Source organism: Dendropsophus ebraccatus, chromosome 5 (assembly GCF_027789765.1).
Source record: "Dendropsophus ebraccatus isolate aDenEbr1 chromosome 5, aDenEbr1.pat, whole genome shotgun sequence".
Classification (NCBI taxonomy): domain Eukaryota; kingdom Metazoa; phylum Chordata; class Amphibia; order Anura; family Hylidae; genus Dendropsophus; species Dendropsophus ebraccatus.
This window is the reverse complement of record NC_091458.1, coordinates 48,323,698-48,344,519: the sequence shown is the minus strand read 5'-3', so window position 1 is coordinate 48,344,519 and position 20,822 is coordinate 48,323,698. Positions and strand designations below refer to the sequence as shown.

At 41.5% G+C, this 20,822-nt stretch overlaps 2 protein-coding genes across 7 annotated transcripts in view; both read right to left on the bottom strand.

The window, feature by feature from the left end:
• Positions 1-77: 77 nt before the first annotated feature.
• PRKAG1 (protein kinase AMP-activated non-catalytic subunit gamma 1) lies at positions 78-13,277 on the bottom strand. 2 transcript variants are annotated; one of them, XM_069970098.1, is made up of 13 exons: positions 13,205-13,277; positions 9,376-9,430; positions 9,188-9,288; positions 9,028-9,109; positions 8,892-8,950; positions 7,910-7,955; positions 7,729-7,783; positions 6,264-6,390; positions 6,018-6,183; positions 3,850-3,887; positions 3,622-3,768; positions 1,711-1,804; positions 78-824 (listed from the first exon to the last, which is right to left on the bottom strand). In XM_069970098.1, the coding sequence occupies exons 1-13, from the start codon at positions 13,211-13,213 to the stop codon at positions 808-810; spliced, it is 996 nt and encodes a 331-aa protein (XP_069826199.1). In that variant the 5' UTR covers positions 13,214-13,277; the 3' UTR covers positions 78-807. The 2 variants fall into 2 exon arrangements, with proteins under 2 accessions (XP_069826199.1, XP_069826198.1); XM_069970097.1 differs by lacking the exon at positions 13,205-13,277 and adding an exon at positions 13,093-13,169.
• Positions 13,278-13,440: 163 nt separating this feature from the next.
• Positions 13,441-20,822, bottom strand: part of KMT2D (lysine methyltransferase 2D) — a 93,412-nt gene continuing 86,030 nt past the window's right edge. For all 5 annotated transcript variants that reach the window (XM_069970091.1, XM_069970095.1, XM_069970094.1 and 2 more), the window contains 6 exons: positions 20,568-20,704; positions 19,670-19,800; positions 18,903-19,188; positions 18,732-18,805; positions 18,427-18,535; positions 13,441-16,257 (listed from right to left, as the gene is read on the bottom strand). In XM_069970091.1, the coding sequence (XP_069826192.1) occupies positions 16,165-16,257; positions 18,427-18,535; positions 18,732-18,805; positions 18,903-19,188; positions 19,670-19,800; positions 20,568-20,704 (830 nt within the window). In that variant the 3' untranslated portion in view covers positions 13,441-16,164. The remainder of the gene's footprint in view (positions 16,258-18,426; positions 18,536-18,731; positions 18,806-18,902; positions 19,189-19,669; positions 19,801-20,567; positions 20,705-20,822) is intronic.

Genomic DNA, 20,822 nt, shown 5'->3' with positions numbered 1-20,822 from the left:
CTTATGGACAAACTTGAAATACTCTGTGTAGGCACACAATACAAAAGATAACATAACTTTATAATGATATAAAAGAATTAGGAAAAAAGTGAATTTTATTAATTGTATACAATTTAAGGACATAACGTGTCCACATTGAAAAAAATGAAGAACAAGAAACACAATAAATCTCCTGGTCACACTTTAGAAATAGGGAATATATATATGAATACAAACAACTGGATCTACATAGCCCCAGAGGGGCGGTTGGAAAAATAATATTGGAAAATCCACACAGAAAAAAAAGAGTGGAATGTTACACTACAGTCAGTCAAGTGCAAAGTATATACAACCTTCTGTAAAAAAAATTGTGATATCACCCTAACGTCACGTTTCACTTGCAGCAACCTTATCATGGGATTTTATTCCATATGGATCAAACTTCCCAAACCATTTGGTCATGTCCATTCTATACACCAAGGGTGATGTGAAAAAAGGCTATATAAACAGTATAAAGAAAGGTGCCATGTACATAAATAACATCCAGAGTGGCTCTGGTTAAGCCTTCAATACTGTGAACTCCCCCATGACTGGTCCAAGAGGCTCTTTCACATCTCATATAATCAGTCCATCTGTAATAATGCCCCATATAGTATTGCTATTGATCAGTTCTGCAGGTACAGGATGCTAGGTCTCCTCAGTTCACAGCCAGATGAATCGAGGAATATTCCTATTATTGCTAAGCGGAGACAAGATCTGAAGAGGTACAAGGATTTTAGGTGCGTCACAATACTGCAGCACTGAGGTGATGGAAAAAGTTTACGTCAGTCACGGAGTCTTCGCACCTGCAGTAATAACCAAGAAAATGTCAGGAAACAAGATAAAGCAAACTGTACTACAGTGGTACCTTGGTTTAAGAGTAACATGGATTGAGAGCGTTTCGCAAGAAGAGCTCACAGTTTTTCAAAATTGTAACTTAGATTAAGAGGGTTTTTTTTGTTTAAGAGCTCCCTTACTGGGTGGGAGGGGGAGTGGGGGAGGGGCATGGTCTGCATGGTGGGGTCTACAGCACTGTACTCAGACACAAGAGGTCTTTCCTCACCTTCCAAATCATAAAAGATCCACTTCTGCCCATTCCTTCATGCTCCCTGCAGTCTCTGTCAGCCTTTGTGTTTCCCACCCTCCCCATTCTCGGTATGTGCCTGCACTTACACTCAGCCTTTTACACTGCCATATAGAAAAGTTTCTGTCACTGTCCTCCTGCACAGCTCTGTGATACTTACTTCCCGATTGGTCCATGCTGAACACACCCCTTCCCTATTGCTGTCATGTGACCACACAGACCTCTGACAGCAGACCTGCTTCTTTGTTCCTGTATCCTGTTGTACTACGCTACTGCATTATGGGGATCTGCAGTTCTATCCCGTATCTACAAAGTGCTGCTGATTTTCAGTTTTATGCCCTTACTATACATTATACTCCACATGCTGGTTGCTATACTGTACAGTTAATTATATTATGACACATTCAGATGTTTCTCATAGTTTGTTTCATTTGTTTTACATGTTATTCAGAATAAAAATTATTATTTTGGGGGGTTGAACTAATTTTCTACATTCTAATAATTTCTTTTGGTTTAAGAGTAATTTGGATTACAAGCACGGTCCCGGAACAAATTATGCTCATAATCCAAGGTACCACTGTACATGTATTTTGCTGCTGTCTTCTCACCTCCAGTTGTCAAAACCAGACACTGCAGAATATCAGAGAGAGACACTATTCCTTTGGCTACATCGTTGTCATTCACGACCACCAGCCGATGCACCTAAGAAGATACAAAAAGATCATAGATAAAATGCTGCCATGTGGTGCCAATTTTTGCCCAAGCCTTTACAAAGTCTGCAAAACTTCTGAATATAGATAAAAAAACCTTGAAAAACAGTATTGGCTTCTGCTTACAAAGCTGCACTTGTTCTCAATTCAGTGTGGGCATGCAGCTCAGTTACATGGAAGTGAAAGGAACTGGACTGCAATGATGCACACAACCAGAGGACAGGGGTGGCACTGTTTTCTGCAAGAAAGTAGCTGTGCATTTTCTAATCCTGCATAAAACCTTTAATCATCATTCTAGTCTCACCAGATTTGCATGCACTGACTTCCTGGGGAGCCTGTGACAGACCTAGGCTTATAGGAGCCAATCTGAAGAGGCAGAACTGCAGGAGGATCAGTAGCCTGATCCAATGATGAGACAGGACGCGTGTCTAGGACTACCTGAAACTCCCTGTAGGCTCTAAAGTGAAGTAGTAGTCACAGATCACAGCTCTGGTCTAATAGAGTTGAGGGGAAAAGCAGCACAGGAACAATATCTCAGGAAAATGTATTAAAAAAAAAAACCAAAAAAACATCCTCTACAGGTCCTGACTTACATATTACTGATCTGGTAACTGGACAGTCACTTTAACACCAAAACTAAAAGCTGATCACACAACCAACAGTTTCACCGAAAATAAGACCTAGCTTAATTTTGCAGACTTTTTAGTGTAGGCTTGAAATATAAGCCCTACTCAAAAAAAAAAGGCCTTGTTATAGTCAGCTGACCAGATCCCTGACATTGGGTGCTGCAGAAGGGGGAGGGTGGTATACAGTATGGGGGTCTTACTGCAGAGGGGGGGGGGGATGTATACAGTAGGGGGGGCAACTACAGAGGGGACAGGGAGGTATACAGTATGGAGGCCTAACTACAGTGGAGCTTACAGCCTTAGAGCCTAAAAGCAGTCATACGCACATACAGTATGGCTGCTAACTACCATATAGAGTGGGGCTACAATGTAAGGACATATCCCAAAAATAAGCTTGGACGATACGGAGGTAATGTCTGTAACATCCGCAAAAAATACAGTTCCCATAGACTTCTATTGGTGTTCTGTGCTGCACTAGGACATATCCTTTTTTTGTGGATCTACAAAAACTGTGGACATATGAATAGCCACACAATGGGATCTAAGTTTTTCCACAATTACGAACCAATTTTGCGGATGTGTGAATAAGGCCTAAATCCAGGCAATCTACATGGGCAATCAAATATTGAAATGTGCCGGCAAATATACTGGCTTGGAGTATGGTGTCTTTCTTTGTATTAACCCTCATGCTCAACTCTAATACAGCATTTTTTTTTTCTTATCTACAGTTTCTCAAATAAGCATCAAAGTAATGGATTAGACAGCATGAAAGTGACGACAGGTTCCCTTTAATTTCAGGCTCTTACATCTGGATTTATTCTCACATTGGCAATAATTTGAGAGCCTTGGGCCTAAATATATCTGGGTGGCGATCTGATGAACAGAGTCACATGTAATACTTATGGTACAAAGGCATTATGTTGGGACATGACCCATATGATTAATTGGATTGTCCCAGATTCTTTTCAGAGATTTCCATAAACAACAAACGCAAAATCAAATGACATAGTTGATGTAAATATGAATCTAACCGATTATCGCTAAATGCAGAATATCCAATACACATCGACTATACCATGTGACAGCACACTTTTACTTCCTTAGGATATTTATTGGCTGGAGGCTTTAACACCTTGTAGCTTCTTAAATTACCTCCCATAGACTATAATGGCTGACACATTACCTCAGCTTCTACAAGACGGTTGATGATGGTTTCAAGAGTTTCATGCTGGTAACACTTAAGAACACCCTCAAAATAGTGAGATCGATGGCCAAGAGCTTTCGTCACTGTGATGTCCAGATTGTTGTATGTTTTCTCAGCTGCTAAATTCTAGGACGCAATAAAAGTAAGTGTCATTGTATTTGTGTATGTATAAACACTTAGCAGAGGCAAGAAGTAAACAGTACTCACAATGACATCAAACTTCGAATAGATATCCACTACCCGCCCTGCAGAGACATAACCAAGAAGTGCAATCACATCCACAATTTAAAAAAAAAAAAACACAGCCAAAAGACAATATATGGGGCAGAACAAACAATAAAAGGAGGCTACGGGAAGATTCTGAAGTAGCAATTTATTCATGTTTTACACCACAACATCCTTTACATGAGATTTTCTAGATTAATATTTATACTTAAAGAAGCGGTGATCAGTGTCCCTTGGCGCGGCTTCGTTCGGTCCCGCGATGCCATTCAAATCCAGAGCACGCTCACATCACCCGCTCCTGTGACCCCTCTTCTGTGTCCTGTGATTGAAGGCCGTAAGTCACGCCCTCCCATAGAGAATGCATGGGAAAGTGTGACTTTCCGCCTTCAATCACAGGAGACAGAAGAGGGGTGACAGGAGCAGGTTATATGAGCGCACGCTGAATTTGAACGGCATCGCGGGGCCAGAACTAAGCCGCGCCGCAGGACAACGATCACCGCTAAAGGTTATGTTCACATGACGTACTTACAACAGCTGTTTAGCAGGTTCCTATGGCTAACATTGCAATTAACTTCAATGAAAAAAAAGCGCAGGTAGAAAAGAACAGTTGTCGTTTAGCAGGTTCCTACGGCTGACTTTACAATGTCAGCAGTAGGAACTTTATTTTAGCTCAAAATTGAATGCGGGTCTGTGTCCTGTCATAAAATTCCATTGACTTTAATGCAAAGGACGGTCCCAAAAAAAGTACTCTGTGTGAACAAGTTAAAATAGAGTCCGTTGTTCGTGCAGCACCAGCCACAAAAAAAATGACAAACATTATTTGGCTGCTGGTGAATAACCCCATAGTTTGCATTTACTTTAATGGATCGCAACCTGCCTTTTAAATGAAAAGAACGGCCACTGTTTTCTGAAAAAGTATGTTGTGGAAACATAGCCTAATGGAGCTCTCTCTTAAAGACAATCCCTGTCTATATGCTCTATTAGATCCTATAGACATCAGTAGAGGGGGGATCCCATTCTAGAGGTTTCAAGTAGGGATAAGTGAACCAGAGCGTGTGGCATTCAATTACCGGTGGGTGAAGTAGTTGGATGCAGCTCTTGGGAGTCCTGGAAAACATAGATACAGCCATAGATAGCCTTAGGACTGCATCCAACCTCTTCAGCCACTAGTAGTCAAATGTACAAATTCACACAAACCTGAGTGTGCTGGAGGTTCGCTCATCTCTAGTTTCAGGATCATTTTGTATTACATTGATCATTCATCTGAATGGCCACCATGTAACACTACAATTCTCCTGCAGTGGCTGCTGCTTCTGATACTATAACAGCTGTTTGCCAGGAGTGCTGAGAGTGGGACCCGGGGTATATAGCCATTCATTCTAACAGCTGCACTTTGATGTAGGTTGTCTCTGAGGAGGCTTTATGGACTATAGACAACTCTGCACCGTTTTATTATTATTATGCTTCCTGAATTGGAGAGGGAGTTACAAAGATAGTAGGCAGGGGGGATAGAAACCTGGAGGACAGCTCTCACAAATTAGAAACAGGAGAGAACAGGTACAAGGCAGTCTGCAGGGCGAGAATCATATAGGTATAGAGATATTACAGCTAATACAGCAAGCTGCAGAGGCTGTAGAAGAAAAAAAAAAGTAGTATAATGAACATAAATCAGATGCCTTGGAGCTGCACATCTGTTATTACACATACTCCACGTACAGCACGTTCTAGCATGTGACTGAATATATAATTATAAGAACAACTCCACCCGATACCATCCAACATTATGTGTTGTTGTGAATGAATGACTGTGAGAAAAGCATTGAGTAACCTTTTATTATTTTATTATGTTCAGTGCTGTTATATACTAAGAATTAAAGACAGGTGAATTTACAGTATGAAGCTTCAGCATAACAGACTTTCTCATGGATCACAGCACTCAGAAGGTGAATGCTTGAGATTTGTAACGTTGTAAATTCACCCATTTGCAGAAAGCTACAGAGGAAGGACAGACCCCAAGGAAAGGAAGGAAAGAACCCAAGCATAATTTGTAGCTGAATTATACCTACTGCAAATCTACAGCAACGGGAATGATTGATGTCTGTTTTAATGTGCATTTCACTATTGTGTAAGACTTTTATTACTACACTTACCGGAATCATCCACAATAGGCAAAGCAGAGACACGACGTTGCACAAAAATACCCAAAGCAACGTATACAGGAGTGTTGGGATGAACCATAGCAATGTTATCGTAAGTGCCGATCTTCAACTCCCCTAACGTTTGAGTCACAAAACTTGGCTTCTCCATTTCAGACATCTGTCAGTAAAATAAGAAGGTGAATAAGAAGGTAATGAAGAAAGAGAAGCTATAACAGATTAAGAATGAACCAGACTCACAAATAGCTTGAGGAATTTAAGAATGCGTTTGTGTGTTAATATATACAGGGTATTTCCAGAGTCTGGAGAAATGACTGGAAGGCGATGAATACGGTTCTTTATGAGGGAGGAGACGGCGTCAAACAAGCTGATGGGCAAAAGAAATAATACATATGAGTGTGTGCTGGAGCGATGCAACTGCTATAATTACTTATATACAGAGAGGGAAGTAAGTATTTGATAAACTATTTTGTCACCTACAAAGGATGGAGAGGTCTGGAGTGGGGCCATCACATGATTTTGGCCAACAACCTCCTTCACCATTAAAAGGGGTCGTGGCTGGGTCCTACAGCAATACAATGACCTGAAACACACAGCCAGAGCAATAAGGAGTGCCTCCATAAGCATTTCAAGGTCCTCGGGTGGCCTAGCCAGTCTTCAAGATCTGGAGATCTGTATGGAGGAGTGGGACACTATCCCTGCTGCAGTGTCTGCAAACTTGGTCAAGACCTACAGGAAACATCTGATGTCTGTGATTGCAAACAAAGGTTTCTGCAACAAATATTAATGTTATTTTTTAATGTTAGGTTTTTTCTCTTTTATGAATTGTTTTAATATACATGTATTTAATAAAGATTGAATTTTCTTGCTACGCAAGTTCAGCATTTTTTTCTTTTTGGTGTAAATTGTAAGTAAAGCTGTAGTAGCAGCAGAAAGGCTGCATGCAAATAGTTGACCACAAGGTATATGATAGGATATAGGATATTGCATTAAGACATAAGTGTGTATAACAAATATTAAAGGTGTACTCCGTGCTGGGGGGCTTTTTTGCCTATGGCCGGGGAGGTGGAGGATGAGGGCAATGACGTCCCCTTACCTCCCAGGTTCCAGCGCCGTGTCCCAGATCGCAGCGCTCCGGTCCGCGCTGCCCGGCTGCTTCCTGGTCTCTGCAGGGGCTTGAGATATGGCATTTCAAGTCCGCTCAGCCAGTCAGGGGCTTGAAACATCATGACTCAAGCCTGCGTCAGAGACCAGGAAGCGGCCGGGCAGCGCGCACCGGAGCTGCGCGGTCCAGGACACGGCACTGGTACCGGGGAGGTAAGGGGGCATCATTGCCCTCATCCACCTCCTCCCCAGCCATAGACAAAAAAGCCCCCCAGCACGGAGTACCCCTTTAAGTTTGTCTTTTGCATCAACTACCTTTTTCATGCAATAAAATGTTGAATTTTTTTTCTTTTAAATCATACAATGTGATTTTCTGGAATTTTTGTTTTATAGATTCTGTCTCACATAGTGGTTAAGTATACCTACGATAAAAATTACAGACCACTCCATTCCAAACGTGTACAATTTGCAGTGTATCAAAAACTTATTTTCCCCACTGAATGTATAAATATATAAATATATATATATATATATATATATATATATATATATATATATATATATATATATATACATATATAGTCACTAAACTCCTCCTTACCTGGCACTGGGTGATATGCTGACCAAAGGCTTGAATGAGTCTTGCAAATAAACCTCTGGAGAAAACAAACCATAAAACTATTCTAAGAACTCGGTTATAGGATTCTTCTATCTGAACATCTAAAACAGTCTCTCCACTGTATTGGTGTTTTGCCAAATATTAACTATGTACAAACACTCACCTCTCCACGTCTCTATCTTATGCTCCTCCAGCTCATAAATCTGAACCTGATAACACAGAGAACAAAGTAACAAATTTAACTACTCATCAATACTGGGAAATCCATAGTGGGTCACTCCCACTACAGACTATGAGCTGTAACCACTCTGAACGACAACCACCATATTACCACAGAGCACAATGCACATGTGTACAAAGAAGACTTGGAAGGAAATGGAGAAGAAAAATTATTGAGGGAAGTTTAATGAGTCAAAGACAAAAAGAAGACAGTAAATGTGTGTAGCATCAGCATTGAGAATGTGAGGAAGAGGACTACGCCATAGATGCACCTTAGTAAAATGAGACACATTCATACAGGCCCCAGCAAAGACTAAGGACTCTTCACAATTAGAGGGTGGTCACCCAGCTATGATAAAAAATTACACATATGACAAAAAGCATTGTTTTTGTAATAAATGAACATTCCGGCTTCATAAAACATACCTTATACCAGTGAGACTCTCCAGAAATGACAACCCTTACACGCTGGGATTGATGAATATGGTCTGTGTGCGACATGTTTCATGAAGCCAGAATGTTACCATAGAAATTCATGGCCTCTTCTCCATAAACAGAACCACTCATGTCCTCAGTCTGAGTAGGTTTTGCAGCTCACTTCTATTGAAGTGAATGGAGCTGACCTGTAATACTGCACACAACCTGAGGACAGGAATGGTGCTGTTTTTGCAAGATTTTCTAATGCTAATTTTCTAAACCCTTTAAACATTGCTTAATGTCATACCTGTGACTGAACAGCTGGTTGAACATCCTGAACTGTGAGGAATCCATCATTTTCACCAGGACGTTGTATGATTGACAGCATGGAAACACTAAACAGATGGCTTGAGATGAAACTCCATAGATTTCAGGACCATTATTACTTATGCACAAACAACAAGTGGAAGGAGGGAGTTACCAGAGCTTTCCAGGAGTGGACGACTTACCATGGAAGATTTGTAGTATCGGTGGAGAATATTAATAAAGTCTGTGATGGTAAGCATACCTTTATTGGAAAATAAAATGCAATCAAGACGTGATTTCAGAAATGTATAGGATTGCTGCATTAGTCTGGTGACCTACCCACAAAACCCTGCTTCTTGCTATCCCACAGGGGTGCGGCTCTTACACCATTACTGACCAGTGCAAAGAACGCCTTCTTCACCTGCAAGACACAACCAGACTCATAGCACAAAGGATCTAAAGATCCAGAAGGCGGCAAGACGCTGGCAGATCAGCTCACCTGCAGAGAGGTATCAAACACCACAAGCTTGGAGCTGATGGGGATAAGATCGTAGCATTTATGGTTCTTCATAAACCTTGTGTAAACTTCACTGTCGGACTCTGAGGATTGATAGAAAGATGTTTAACCCCCCCATGGTAATTCTTCCTCAAATATCACCGACTGCACAAGCTACCAAACGGTCTTACCTTCTGAAGGAGACGCACATTTTCCTTCATCACTGTTCTGAATCACAACCGATCCCTGAAAGAGAAAGATTGATATGATCATTAGGAATGTTACCCCCAAAAAGGTTTGTTACCTCTACTGGGCACCCCTCTTCTTCTCCTATGGCTTTGGTTTTAAAAGCCAAATCTGGCCCCCTGAGGCCTTATTCACATCTAGTACTTTTTCAGGACTGTATATTATGTCCGCAATTATATTCACAACAGTATGAATAAGACCTAAGTAAGAGATAGTGCTTTTCTAAAATCAAACAGAAGCTGGCCAACACCTTTAAAGGGAAACTATGAGCAGGTTACAAGCATCTAGCCTGCTGATATGTCCCAACAGTGTTTGAGGTGCTGAGGATGAAGGCAAGTTTCTTACCTAGATCCTCAGCATTGCTTCATGAAAATTTTAAATTTATGCAAATAATGTGTTTTCTGCCCAGGTTGCCACCCCCCCATATCAATTAGGAGGGTTGGTCCAGCTAGGCAGGATCATAACCCCCCCCCCCCCCGCCCCAAATCTATGCAGGTTACATATAAGCAGGTTAGATGCTTTCCTTTAGGCTACGTGCACACAGACCAAGTGGTGCAATTTGAATGCAGCCAGCCTCCCTGTCATAATGACAGTCTATGGGAGGCTTGCGCATCTCCACACTCAACGCACAGGGAGAGGAGGCGCGCGAACCTCCCGTAGACTGTCATTAGGACAGGGAGGCTGGCTGCATTCCGCCACTTTTGCTCTGTGTGCACGGAGCCTTAGGCTGGGTTCTCACACAGCATATTTCAGGCAGTATTTGGTCCTCGTGTCAGGTCATCATAGCAACCAAAACCAGGAGTGGATTTAAAACACAGAAAGGCTCTGTTCACAGAATGATGAAATTGAGTGGATGGCCGCCATTTAATGGCAAATATTTGCTGTTATTTTAGAACAACGGCTGTTGTATTGAAATAATGGCAGCTATTTACTGTTATATGACGGCCATCTACTCAATTTCACCACTGTGTGAACAGATCCTTCCTGTGTATTCAATCCACTCCTGGGTTTTGGTTGCTATGATGACCTGACATGAGGACCAAATACTGCCTGAAATATACTGTGTGTGAACCCAGCCATAATGTGTAAGGGGTCTTCCTGGATCTCTCCCACTGGAAGATGCTGACAGTTGAGAAGGATTGGACACGCTGGATTTCAGCTCCCCATTTTGTTCTGGGACAAGTCGTCATCGGAGGGGTAAATAGTAAAAAAGTAAATAGTCCAAAAAGGAGGGTGCAAATATAAAAGCATATAAAACTAGTTGTAACCATCACTTGTGTCAAGATAAAAGAAATATGATCACTTTTCTTGTCTCAAGAGACTCAATGCTAATTTTTTTTCAGCAAATATGCCTATAGGATAGGTAACAAGCTTCATATTTAAAAGGGGTAGTTCACAAAAAAAAAAAATTCTTTTAAATCAATCTCAAGACTTCCAGTACTTATCAGTGGTTGTATGACCTGCAGGAAGTGGTGTATTCTTTCTAGTCTGGAGAGCAGGAGAGGTTTGTTTATGGGAATTTGCTGCTGTTCTGGACAGTTCCTGACATGGGCAGAGGTGGCAGCAGAGAGCACTGTCAGACTGGAAAGTATGCACCGCTTCTTGCAGGACATACAGCAGCTGATAAGTACTGGAATACTTAAGCTTTTTAAACAGAAGTAAATTACAAAATCTTACCGTGTTGTTGTATGCGGTCTGTGGTACCTTTATCTGCTTAAATTCTGTCTTTTATTCAGGAGGAGGGCCGGGATCTAGTCATCTGGGCCATTGGAAGCCTCCTTTCCTGTCAATCACACTACAGTGCATACAGACAGAGAGACGTGACAAGTCGCATCCCCGATGCTTAGTTCCCGGCTCTCCCCATACCTCCGCAATAAAATACAGAATATTTGCAGATAAATGTACCACAGACGGCATAGAACATGCGGTAAGCCAGCGATTAACCGATCAGCCGCTGCTAGTAGCTTTAGAACAAAATTCCTACTGATTGAGTGAATCAAGACCGGCATATCATATGCTAATCTTAACGCATAAAAACATTACACATTGTAACAGAACACATGCTATATAAAGTGTCTGGTCAGTTCTGTTCCAGTTAAAGGGGTACTCGGGAGAATTTTTTTTTTCCCTTTAAAATACACTGGTGTCAGAAAGCTGTAGATTTCTAATTTAGGTTGGGTTCACACTGCATTTTTGCAGCCCATTTAATGTGTACATTTTACGGGGAAAAAAAGGATGCAATTGTGTGCAAACTGTTTGGGTCTGTTTATTGACTTGCATTATTAAAAAAAAAAAAAAAAAAAAAAGAGAAGGATCAAAACGGATGCATTCTGCTTTTATTTTGCATGCACAAACGTGGTTGACCACATTTTTGTGTACGTTAAAAGTAAAAACGGATATGTTAAACTGTGTGGACCCAGCCTTACTTCTATTTAAAAACACCAAGTCCATGTACTTATTAGCTGCTGTATGTCCTGCAGGAAGTGGTGTATTTTCTCCTGTCAGAGACAGTGCTCTCTGCCGCCACCTCTGTCCAGTGCAGAAGCAAATCCTTCTAGAAAACCTCTCCTGCTCTGGACAGTTCCTTTTACAGACAGAGGTGGCAGCAGAGAGCACCATGTCAGACTAGAAAGAATACACCACTTACTGCAGGACATACAGCAGCTGATAAGTACTGGAAGATTGATATTTTTAAATAAAAAGGTAAAATGACAAATCTTTATTAAAAAAAAAAAAAAAAAAAAAACTGACACCTGTTGATTTGAAAAATAAAATTTCATTGAGTTTCCCTTTAAAGGGATTTTCCCACTAATACACGAGATGATCACTGGAATTGCCCGCCACTCCTTGGCTCCTTCAAACTGTTGTTCTCCCAAAGATTTGTGCTCTAGGCTACTCCCTGTGGTGTTTTAGGCTACATTCACACTAGCTGTGGATTGTGACTTCCCTATTAAAGTCAACAGGGAAAGCCAAACTCTGCCCTTGTGCCAATTCCCTCAGGAGGGCTGTAGGACTGTGACCCTGCTAACCAGAACAATCCGCCACCTTTATAGGAATAACCACCTGAGACATGGTCTGAAGAAGTGATCTGTATGGAGGGAGCAGCAGTCTATGGAGGGGATGGCCCCTGTAACAGACATCTGTACAGTCTATGCCAGGGGCAGGGAACCTTGGCTCTACAGCTGTTGCAGAACTACAACTCCCATCAAGCCTGGACAGCTAAAGCTTTAGCTGTCCAGGCATGATGGGAGTTGTAGTTCTGCAACAGCTGGAGAGCCAAGGTTCCCTACCACTGGTCTAAATGAATGGATAATGAAGAAATAATGGAAGAAAGAGTGGCAAAAACTTCTGGGACCCCCCAATAGCGTGTCCCCCACCGAGAGTAGTGTTCCTCAACCCCAGGCTGTCTATCTGTTACAAAACTTCCGCCTGCGTGCTGAAGAGGCAAGGTTTGGGATCGGGTGCTCTATAGCGCCACCATGACTATCAGGGACTGCAGGGGACGGCTTTCAGTACAAGATCACGGCAGGCTCAGTCCATAACACACGCTCCACGCTGAGGAGTCGTACAATGATTCACCCCAGTGCACATTAGTGCGATCCCCAGCTACAAAGCCGGACGCTGCGCGCGAGCGGTAGCCGCCCATTGACAGCTGTACAAACCGCATAGTGACCGGGAAGAAGCTGAACGGAGCTCGCTGTATTAGAAGCCGGACAACATAGACCGAGCTCCGTCCTCAGCCCAGACACCAACTCCCCGGACATCAGCTCTCACCGAATCCATTGCGGCCTCTTCATCAGCTACAACGCTCTGCAGTCAACTTCCGCCCTGGTCTAAGCAAACTTCCGCCCGTAGTATACGTCACTTCCGCATTGCGTCAGAAAGCGCGCCGCCGCCATGTTTGATGGGGCACACCTACACCACTTCACTACCAGTGAGTACAGCACAATGGTCACAAATAACTCCAACAACAACCTCCAAGTATTTAAAATGCATTTTTATTTGTCCTTTAAAAACAAACCAAAAAGAAGCAATTAAGCTCTCCTTACTTGCCTCTTTCACATAAATTATATACATTTCAAAATTATATTCAATACAAAAACATGCCACGTACAAGTTTTTATTTTCTTTTTTTTTCTTCTTTAAAAAAAAAAAAAAAAAAAAGAGGAATTTTATGTTTTCTACGAAGGACATTTGTTTTTTTTCTGTACAGAATCCTCACCGCACAAATTACAGCTCCCTATGGAATCTCGTCACAAAAAAAAAAATATATAGTGGAAAAATAAAATAAAATTGATGGAAAACAAAAAACACAGCAAATTAATTCATGTGTTTATACAAGCAAGAAAGAAAAAGGGGGGGGGGGGATCAAGTATTTCAAGCATGGGTTTGGATTATAGTTTAGATATATATATATTTATATTTATATAAAAAAAAATAAAAACTGTATAGGGTTTACCTAAAAGCTACATTACAATGTCATATCTATAAGAATCTAATATAGCACTGGAGGCCGATGGGGGATGCGCCGCCGGCCTCCAATGATAAGGTCGATGCTCTTTCCAAATTCATTGGTTTAAAAAAAAAAAAAAAAAAAAAAGGGTACATTTAAATTTCAGGCTTTCATAGTGTCCAGTGGTTTCTCAATAATACGGTGTCCGACTATGCACAACATTTAATTTTTTTTATGTATTTTTCTTCTATGGTTTATTTACATTTCTCTTTATTTTGTACAGGTTTTGCAGCTTTTAAACAGTTGTGGAAGCAGCTTTGTGTTAAAAAGCAACAGCACTTATTTTCTATCATATTCACACTAGCTTTGATTTTAAATGCCCTTGGATGCCGATCGCCATTGATTCCTTTTTTATTTTTTTTTTTATTATTATTTTTTAAACTGTGCACTCTCAACAGAAATCGCCATAACTGCATGAAGGGGCTAAACAATACAGCCACGGTAGAGGTGGGTTTAAAAGAAAAAAAGTTACTCTCTGCAGGGGGCAGGAAGCCATAATGTATGGAAGCCAGAGGATTGTGACCTACTCCATACAGTTGTGTTCTACAACCTGTGGCTCTTTCCAGCTGTTGCAAAACCACCTCTGTCCGGGCATGATGGGAATTGTAGTTTTACCCCAGCTGGTGGGCCACAGCTTGCTAAAACAGTGCCGTAGAAGCTTGACAGAACCTCTCTCTAAAATATGATTATTGATCACAAAGCATGTAGCATATGCCAAGATCAAGGACACTATGCCAGTCATAGAAAATGACCCTGTACTTCCCTCACAAGGCTGTAATACATAAATATAATTACATGTACAAATAAATAACACCCCCTTCACCTACTCCCAACCCCATGTACTGTGCTAAAAAAAATAATAAATCAGGATATGAATTACATATTGGAGAGAAGAACAGCAGCTTCAGAATAATGCAGGTGAGGAAAACATAATAAAAATGCATGTACGGAAAAGACACAGCAGTGCAGTTCTAAACTTGAAAGAAAGCCCATTGCATTAAAAGTTACTAAAGTTACTAATACCCTATTTTTTTTCTTTTTCGGAGGGTCTTTACGGAAATACTGCGTATACCGAAGTATAGTGAAGCGCACAGATTGTTGAAAGAACACAAACCAAGGTAAAAGGTACGGTCACACACACACACATACGTCATCTGCCATGAACAGCAGTAGACTCTACCCAGTCACAAATCAGGTGTTTCTACTACACTTCATATTCCAAGTACTGTATATGGAGAAGGGTGAGGTTTCAGGCACAGAATAGGGGAGAAGGGTTTGTTTTTTTTTTTTGTTTTTTTTTTGCTCAGGACAGACCACAAGCAGGCAGTTTGCAGAAAACACGATCCTTAGTGCACTCCTACCCGCTCAGAGCCAAACTCCATGGCTGAGATGCAGGTCACAAAGCTTCAGGTGGAGGTCATAAAAGCAAAAAAATAAAAAAAATAAAATAAAAACTTATTCGTGACCATCTGTGATGGGTGATTTATGTTTCTGTTGTAGTCCCATCAGAAGAGCTGTGTCCAAGTTTATGAGGTGCTATCTATTTTAGATTGCCGTGGGAGTGTCACATATACACATTAGTATCCAACAGGCAGATGAGGTAGGTGCTGGCCAGGTGCCTCTGGGATTGGGTAGCTGTGACAGGTAACAGTCAAGGGACTGTCTCTAGCGCTCAACGAAAGCATCTCCTGTGCTCTTTTTTTTCTGCAGTCTTATGTGCTCTCTTTTGCGCTCGGAGGGTCCTGTAGATTTAGGATTGTCAAACTGCTTTGTTAACTAAGGACTATTTTTTTTCTCTTTTTATGCATTCTCATTTACTTTGAGAAGATAGCACAAAATATTTCTTTAGGTAAAAACAAAAAAAAAAAAAAGGAAAAAGAAAATTTAAAACTTCCTTCCTAGTTAGAGCATTTGTTACTTGGAGGAAGAAAGCGGTGCTACACAAAACATATGCCCAGCTCGAGTGTTTAGGGAATATTCTCCGCAGAAGAGCTTTCTCTTGCAGTTTCTTCCATCCACTTCAGTAAGCGCCTTCAGACAGTGACATCACCCCACCTTCCATTATGGTGATGCAGTAAGCTCGGTTAACTGTTGCCTGGAAGGCTCCTGAAGATAACATGATAAAGTGGTGGTAGACGCATGTTTCTCGATGCTATGCTCCTAGGCTTTCCGTAGAAAGGGCACATTATGGAGAATGACTGGAGGCAGTAGTTCACCTTGTTCAATTCATCCATTTGCGGCAATTCCATGCCCCACAGTGACATGGAATCTTGTGCTGATCATCTTCAAAGTCAAACTGGTAGTCATAGGTGAGCTAGAAGCAAGCAAGATATAGGTATGAGAACAGCTTTCCCAATTCATTTCTATGTGTTCATGGTTACAATGTTAGGATCCTATTCAGGTTATATGTCAAATTATCTGCAAAACAGTATGCTGATGTATATTTCTGCTTAAACCCACTGGGCCCATTGACTTTCCTACAGACACAAATAAATGTTTTCATTGGTTGCGGGTCTGGGCGTTCAAACCCTCACCAATAATTAGAACAAATTGGGAGAATGGTGCAGCAGAGTTCCCTCCACCACCTGTCGTTGCAGAAGACTGTCCCTTAAGGCCCTATTCCACGGGTCGTTTAGAGGAGCAATATCGTTCGTATTCGGCCGATATCGGCCGCTACGAACGATATTCGTCCCGTGGAATAGAGTGCAACGATCAGCCGACATCGTTCATGTCGGCTGATCGTTGCAGTTGCTTGTTTTTCAACATGTTGAAAAACAAGCGACTGATATAGCAACGATCTGCTGCCGTCGCTCCATTGAATAGGAGCATCGGCAGCAGACGCTGCTATATCCTATGGGCTGCCCGGACGATCAGCGATCCCCCGGGCAGCCCCCCCGCAGCTCCCCGCCGCCCCCTCCCGCACTCACCCGCTCGCTGCAGCCGCGTCGAATAGCGGCGGCAGCGAGCGGGGAACGAGGAGCAAACGAGCGCTAATAGCGCTCGTGTGCTCCTCCAAACGACTCGTGGAATAGGGGCTTTACACTATTGCAGTCTCCTAGCCATGAGCGCAGAGTGAGGCAAAAACTCCCCCCATCCCCCAAGTCATGTTCGGGGGGAAAAATGCCTTCCGGGGGCAACATTACAACATTTTGGAACATATTTGCCTAAAAGTAAGCTAATTAATAGTTGGTCTAAACTTCAACTAGGCAGTCTACAGCTTTACAGTCTACAGCTTTATCAAAACAGTCTGTGCAACCATCATTAATGTGTAGAGATGAGCGAACCGGGTTCGGGTTCGAGTCGATCCGAACCCGAACGATTGGCATTTGATTAGCGGTGGCTGCTGAACTTGGATAAAGCTCTAAGGTTGTCTGGAAAACATGGATACAGCCAATGACTATATCCATGTTTTCCACATAGCCTTAGGGCTTTATCAGACTTCAGCAGCCACCGCTAATCAAATGCCGAAAGTTCGGTTTTGGATCGACTCGAGCATGCTCGAGGTTCGCTCATCTCTATTAGGCTGGGTTCACACTAAGTATATTTCAGTCAGTATTGTGGTCCTCATATTGCAACCAAAACCAGGAGTGGATTAAAAACACAGAAAGCCTCTGTCCACACAATGTTGAAATTGAGTGGATGGCTGCCATATAACATTAAATAACGGCCATTATTTCAATATAACAGCCGTTGTTTTAAAATAACAGCAAATATTTGCCAATAAATGGTGGCCATCCATTCAATTTCAACATTGTGTGAACAGATCCTTTCTGTGTTTTCAATCCACTCCTGGTTTTGGTTGCAATATGAGGACCACAATACTGACTGAAATATACGTAGTGTGAACCCAGCCTTAATGTGACATTTAAGGAGTGTCCAGAAAAGTAGCAAGTCCAATAGCACCAAAAGTTCCAATGTGGCAGATAGCAGATGCATGTTGGTTGGTCCACAATCCCAAGTGGACTAGATAACTTGTAGGCGAGGAGTCCAACAGTATCCAAGTGTAGTATTCCTTTAAAAATTTATTGCAGGATCAAGGACACAATACAACGTTTCAGCTCACATTGAGCCTTTGTCAAGTTATACTTGACAAGGGCCGTATTGTATCCTTGATAAAGTCTGCAATAAAGTCTTGAAGAAATACCACACTTGGATGCTGTTTGACTCCTTGCCTACCATTTATAGAATGTACGTCTAAGGGCGCTATTACACTGAGCCATTATCTGCAGAGTCAGCCAGATATTGCCTTGTTTAATAGACACAGTAACCAGCCGAGGAGCCAATCGGTGATTATGATTTGTGCTCCCTGAACTGGAAACATTTATATCTGGAGGCTAAAAACCCATGTAAACAACTCCTCACGTCTCAGAGGTTTTTACAACTTTATTAATGTTTCTTTTTACCTATTCTAGATTGTTTGACTCACAAAGTATTGTGTAGACTAGACCACAGGAAAACTCCCTTAAATGATGGAAACACCTACCTCTTCTCCTTTTGGTATCCTACGACTAGAGATGATGATGATTTTGTCTTCTTTGTCAAACGTGACTACCTCAGCAACACAGTTAGGGGCACAGGAATGGTTGATGTACCTGATGAGCAAAGTGTAAAATACAATCTTTTACAATGTAGTCTGCCCTACGGACATATAAACTTCGAAAGAATTTAACACTTCTTTTGACAGCTTCAATTCCACAAAGACGGTGACAGGAAATTCTGAACATTTAGACAAAACTTTGAGATAATGTTTTTTCCTTTGGTTCTCTTGTCTACAACCTATACACCTACCTAGCAGGGCCACCAGTCAATGTGGCATCAATCACATGCTCATTATTAATTCGGAACATGTATATTCCCCGATTCTGTGAAAATAAAAAGGAGTTTTTAAAAATCTGTCATTTAAGAGAAAAACAAAAGTTAAAATCAGTCCCAGTTAGGACATTATCTGCTCTTACACACCTGCTCTTCATAGATTTTCTCTCGACGGTTTGCAACTTCATTTCTTATGATCGTGCCAATGTATTCTATCACCATGGTGTGCTTCTCCAGATCTTTGGCAGCATATAGCCCTAGTCCTTGAATTCTAGAACGAGCCAAATATACATTGCTCTTCCATTCTGTCTTCAGCCTGCGGTACTGGGATGACTTTGAGTGCACAAACTGCTTGCTATAGGGTGTATTTGTCTCCCCTGTGAAGGTGCTCTGATAGGCTTTGGACATACTAGTGCTATTAAGAGTGTGTGGCCTGTAAGGGGAAAAAAAATAGTCAAATGTAAGTATACATTTCTTAGATGAAACACGCTTAAAATGGAGACAAAATCAGACTAATAAACAGGAACTGGAAAACCTGTAGTATATGCAGGGGAAGGTGCAGAAATTTAATAGGGTTTCCTAAAACTTTTATACTAAATGATCTAACCTTTGTATCCATAGAATAGGACATTAATATTCAATTGGTGTCAGTGGGTCTATTATCAGTTACCCCCACTGATCAGCGGACTGAAAGTGCTGCGTTGTTCATGCCATTGCTGCAGCCTCTATTTCTTACCATACTCAGCTCTGTACATCTGGCAGTAGTCGGTGGTGATTGTACCTGGTACTGCAGTTCTTCTCATTGAAGACACAAGATTGAAAACTGATGATACCGCAGGATAGGCCATCAATACAAATATCCCAGAAAAGCAAACAAAGCTACAATCTTAACCATTTATTTAAAGAAAGCTTACCGCTTATAGTGGGATATGATCTTGGGCTCAGACCTGGCACAGCCAGTCGGGTTGATCATGAGCGGCAGCTCCATTAAAGGATGTCGACCGTACCGGAAGAGATAGTTCTGACAGTTCTCTACTCCAGGTAACTAGAAATAACACAAGAATAAAAAAATATATTATATATCTGTATCTATACACACACTCAATTTGTTCCAGATTTTCCTATGTCAAATCCATCATTAAATAGGGGTTGTTGCGTAAATTTTTTATTTTTTTTTTAATACATATAAAACAGGAATATACCCGGGCTTTGTGATAAGAGGCTCCCCCCGCAGCCTCTGCTATCCCCACCAACCACTTGGTTTTCTCTGCATTTCACCTCCTAGTGTTGGCACAAGACACTGCCACCCAGGCAATCACTGGATGAGACAGGACAGCACTGTGGCCAGTGATTTGATGAATGGAAGTAGAACAACATGGAGACCAGGTTTTGGAATAAAGTGCCAGGAAGCGAAGGAGGGGAATACATATTTTTTTTAGTTTTTTATCACACAGCCTAGGCATAATTATGTAAAAAAAAAAAAATAGGCAGATGCTTTCCGCTTCTCATAGCAATAATAGCTAATCGAAGCGGGTTATAGATAAAGACCAGCTGTTCCAAAACCCAACCAATCTTTAGATATAGCCAGGAGAAGCCCACAACTGGTGTGCTTCACTCCTCAGGTTTCCCTGCAATATTCATTTCACTAAACAGGATTGCAGAGAGACTAATCTAGCGATCAGTGAGGGTCTGACTGCCAATGGATCAAAAGCAAGTGACATTAAAAGTATTTTACAATTGCACAAATGCTATATATTAAACTGTAGAAATACCTCTCTAACACAAAGTAAAACCATTCCAGGTATAACTTACAGATTCAGCAATGCGCAGCACCGCATGCAGTGTCAGTCCAAACATCTCTTCCCCTTTCAGATATTCTGGGAAAAGGCGAAGCATTCCAGTTTCTCTCCTCATGCGTGCAACAGGTTCTGCAATGCGATTCCAGAGAGCTGAGAGGGATGGAAAACAAAATAATTACAATGAAAATGCAGCCATATAAAAATATAAAGAATATGGCTCCAACAGTCTTCAGCAAACTGCTTGAAAAAGCTTTTTTTTTCACATGGC

Coding starts and splice junctions, on each gene's coding strand:
- PRKAG1 (XM_069970098.1), bottom strand. Junction 9,289..9,375: donor ATGTGCGTCTCCTTCAGAAG/GTAAGACCGTTT, acceptor ATCAATCCTCAG/AGTCCGACAGTGAAGTTTAC. Junction 6,184..6,263: donor TTAAATTCCTCAAGCTATTT/GTGAGTCTGGTT, acceptor TTTTACTGACAG/ATGTCTGAAATGGAGAAGCC.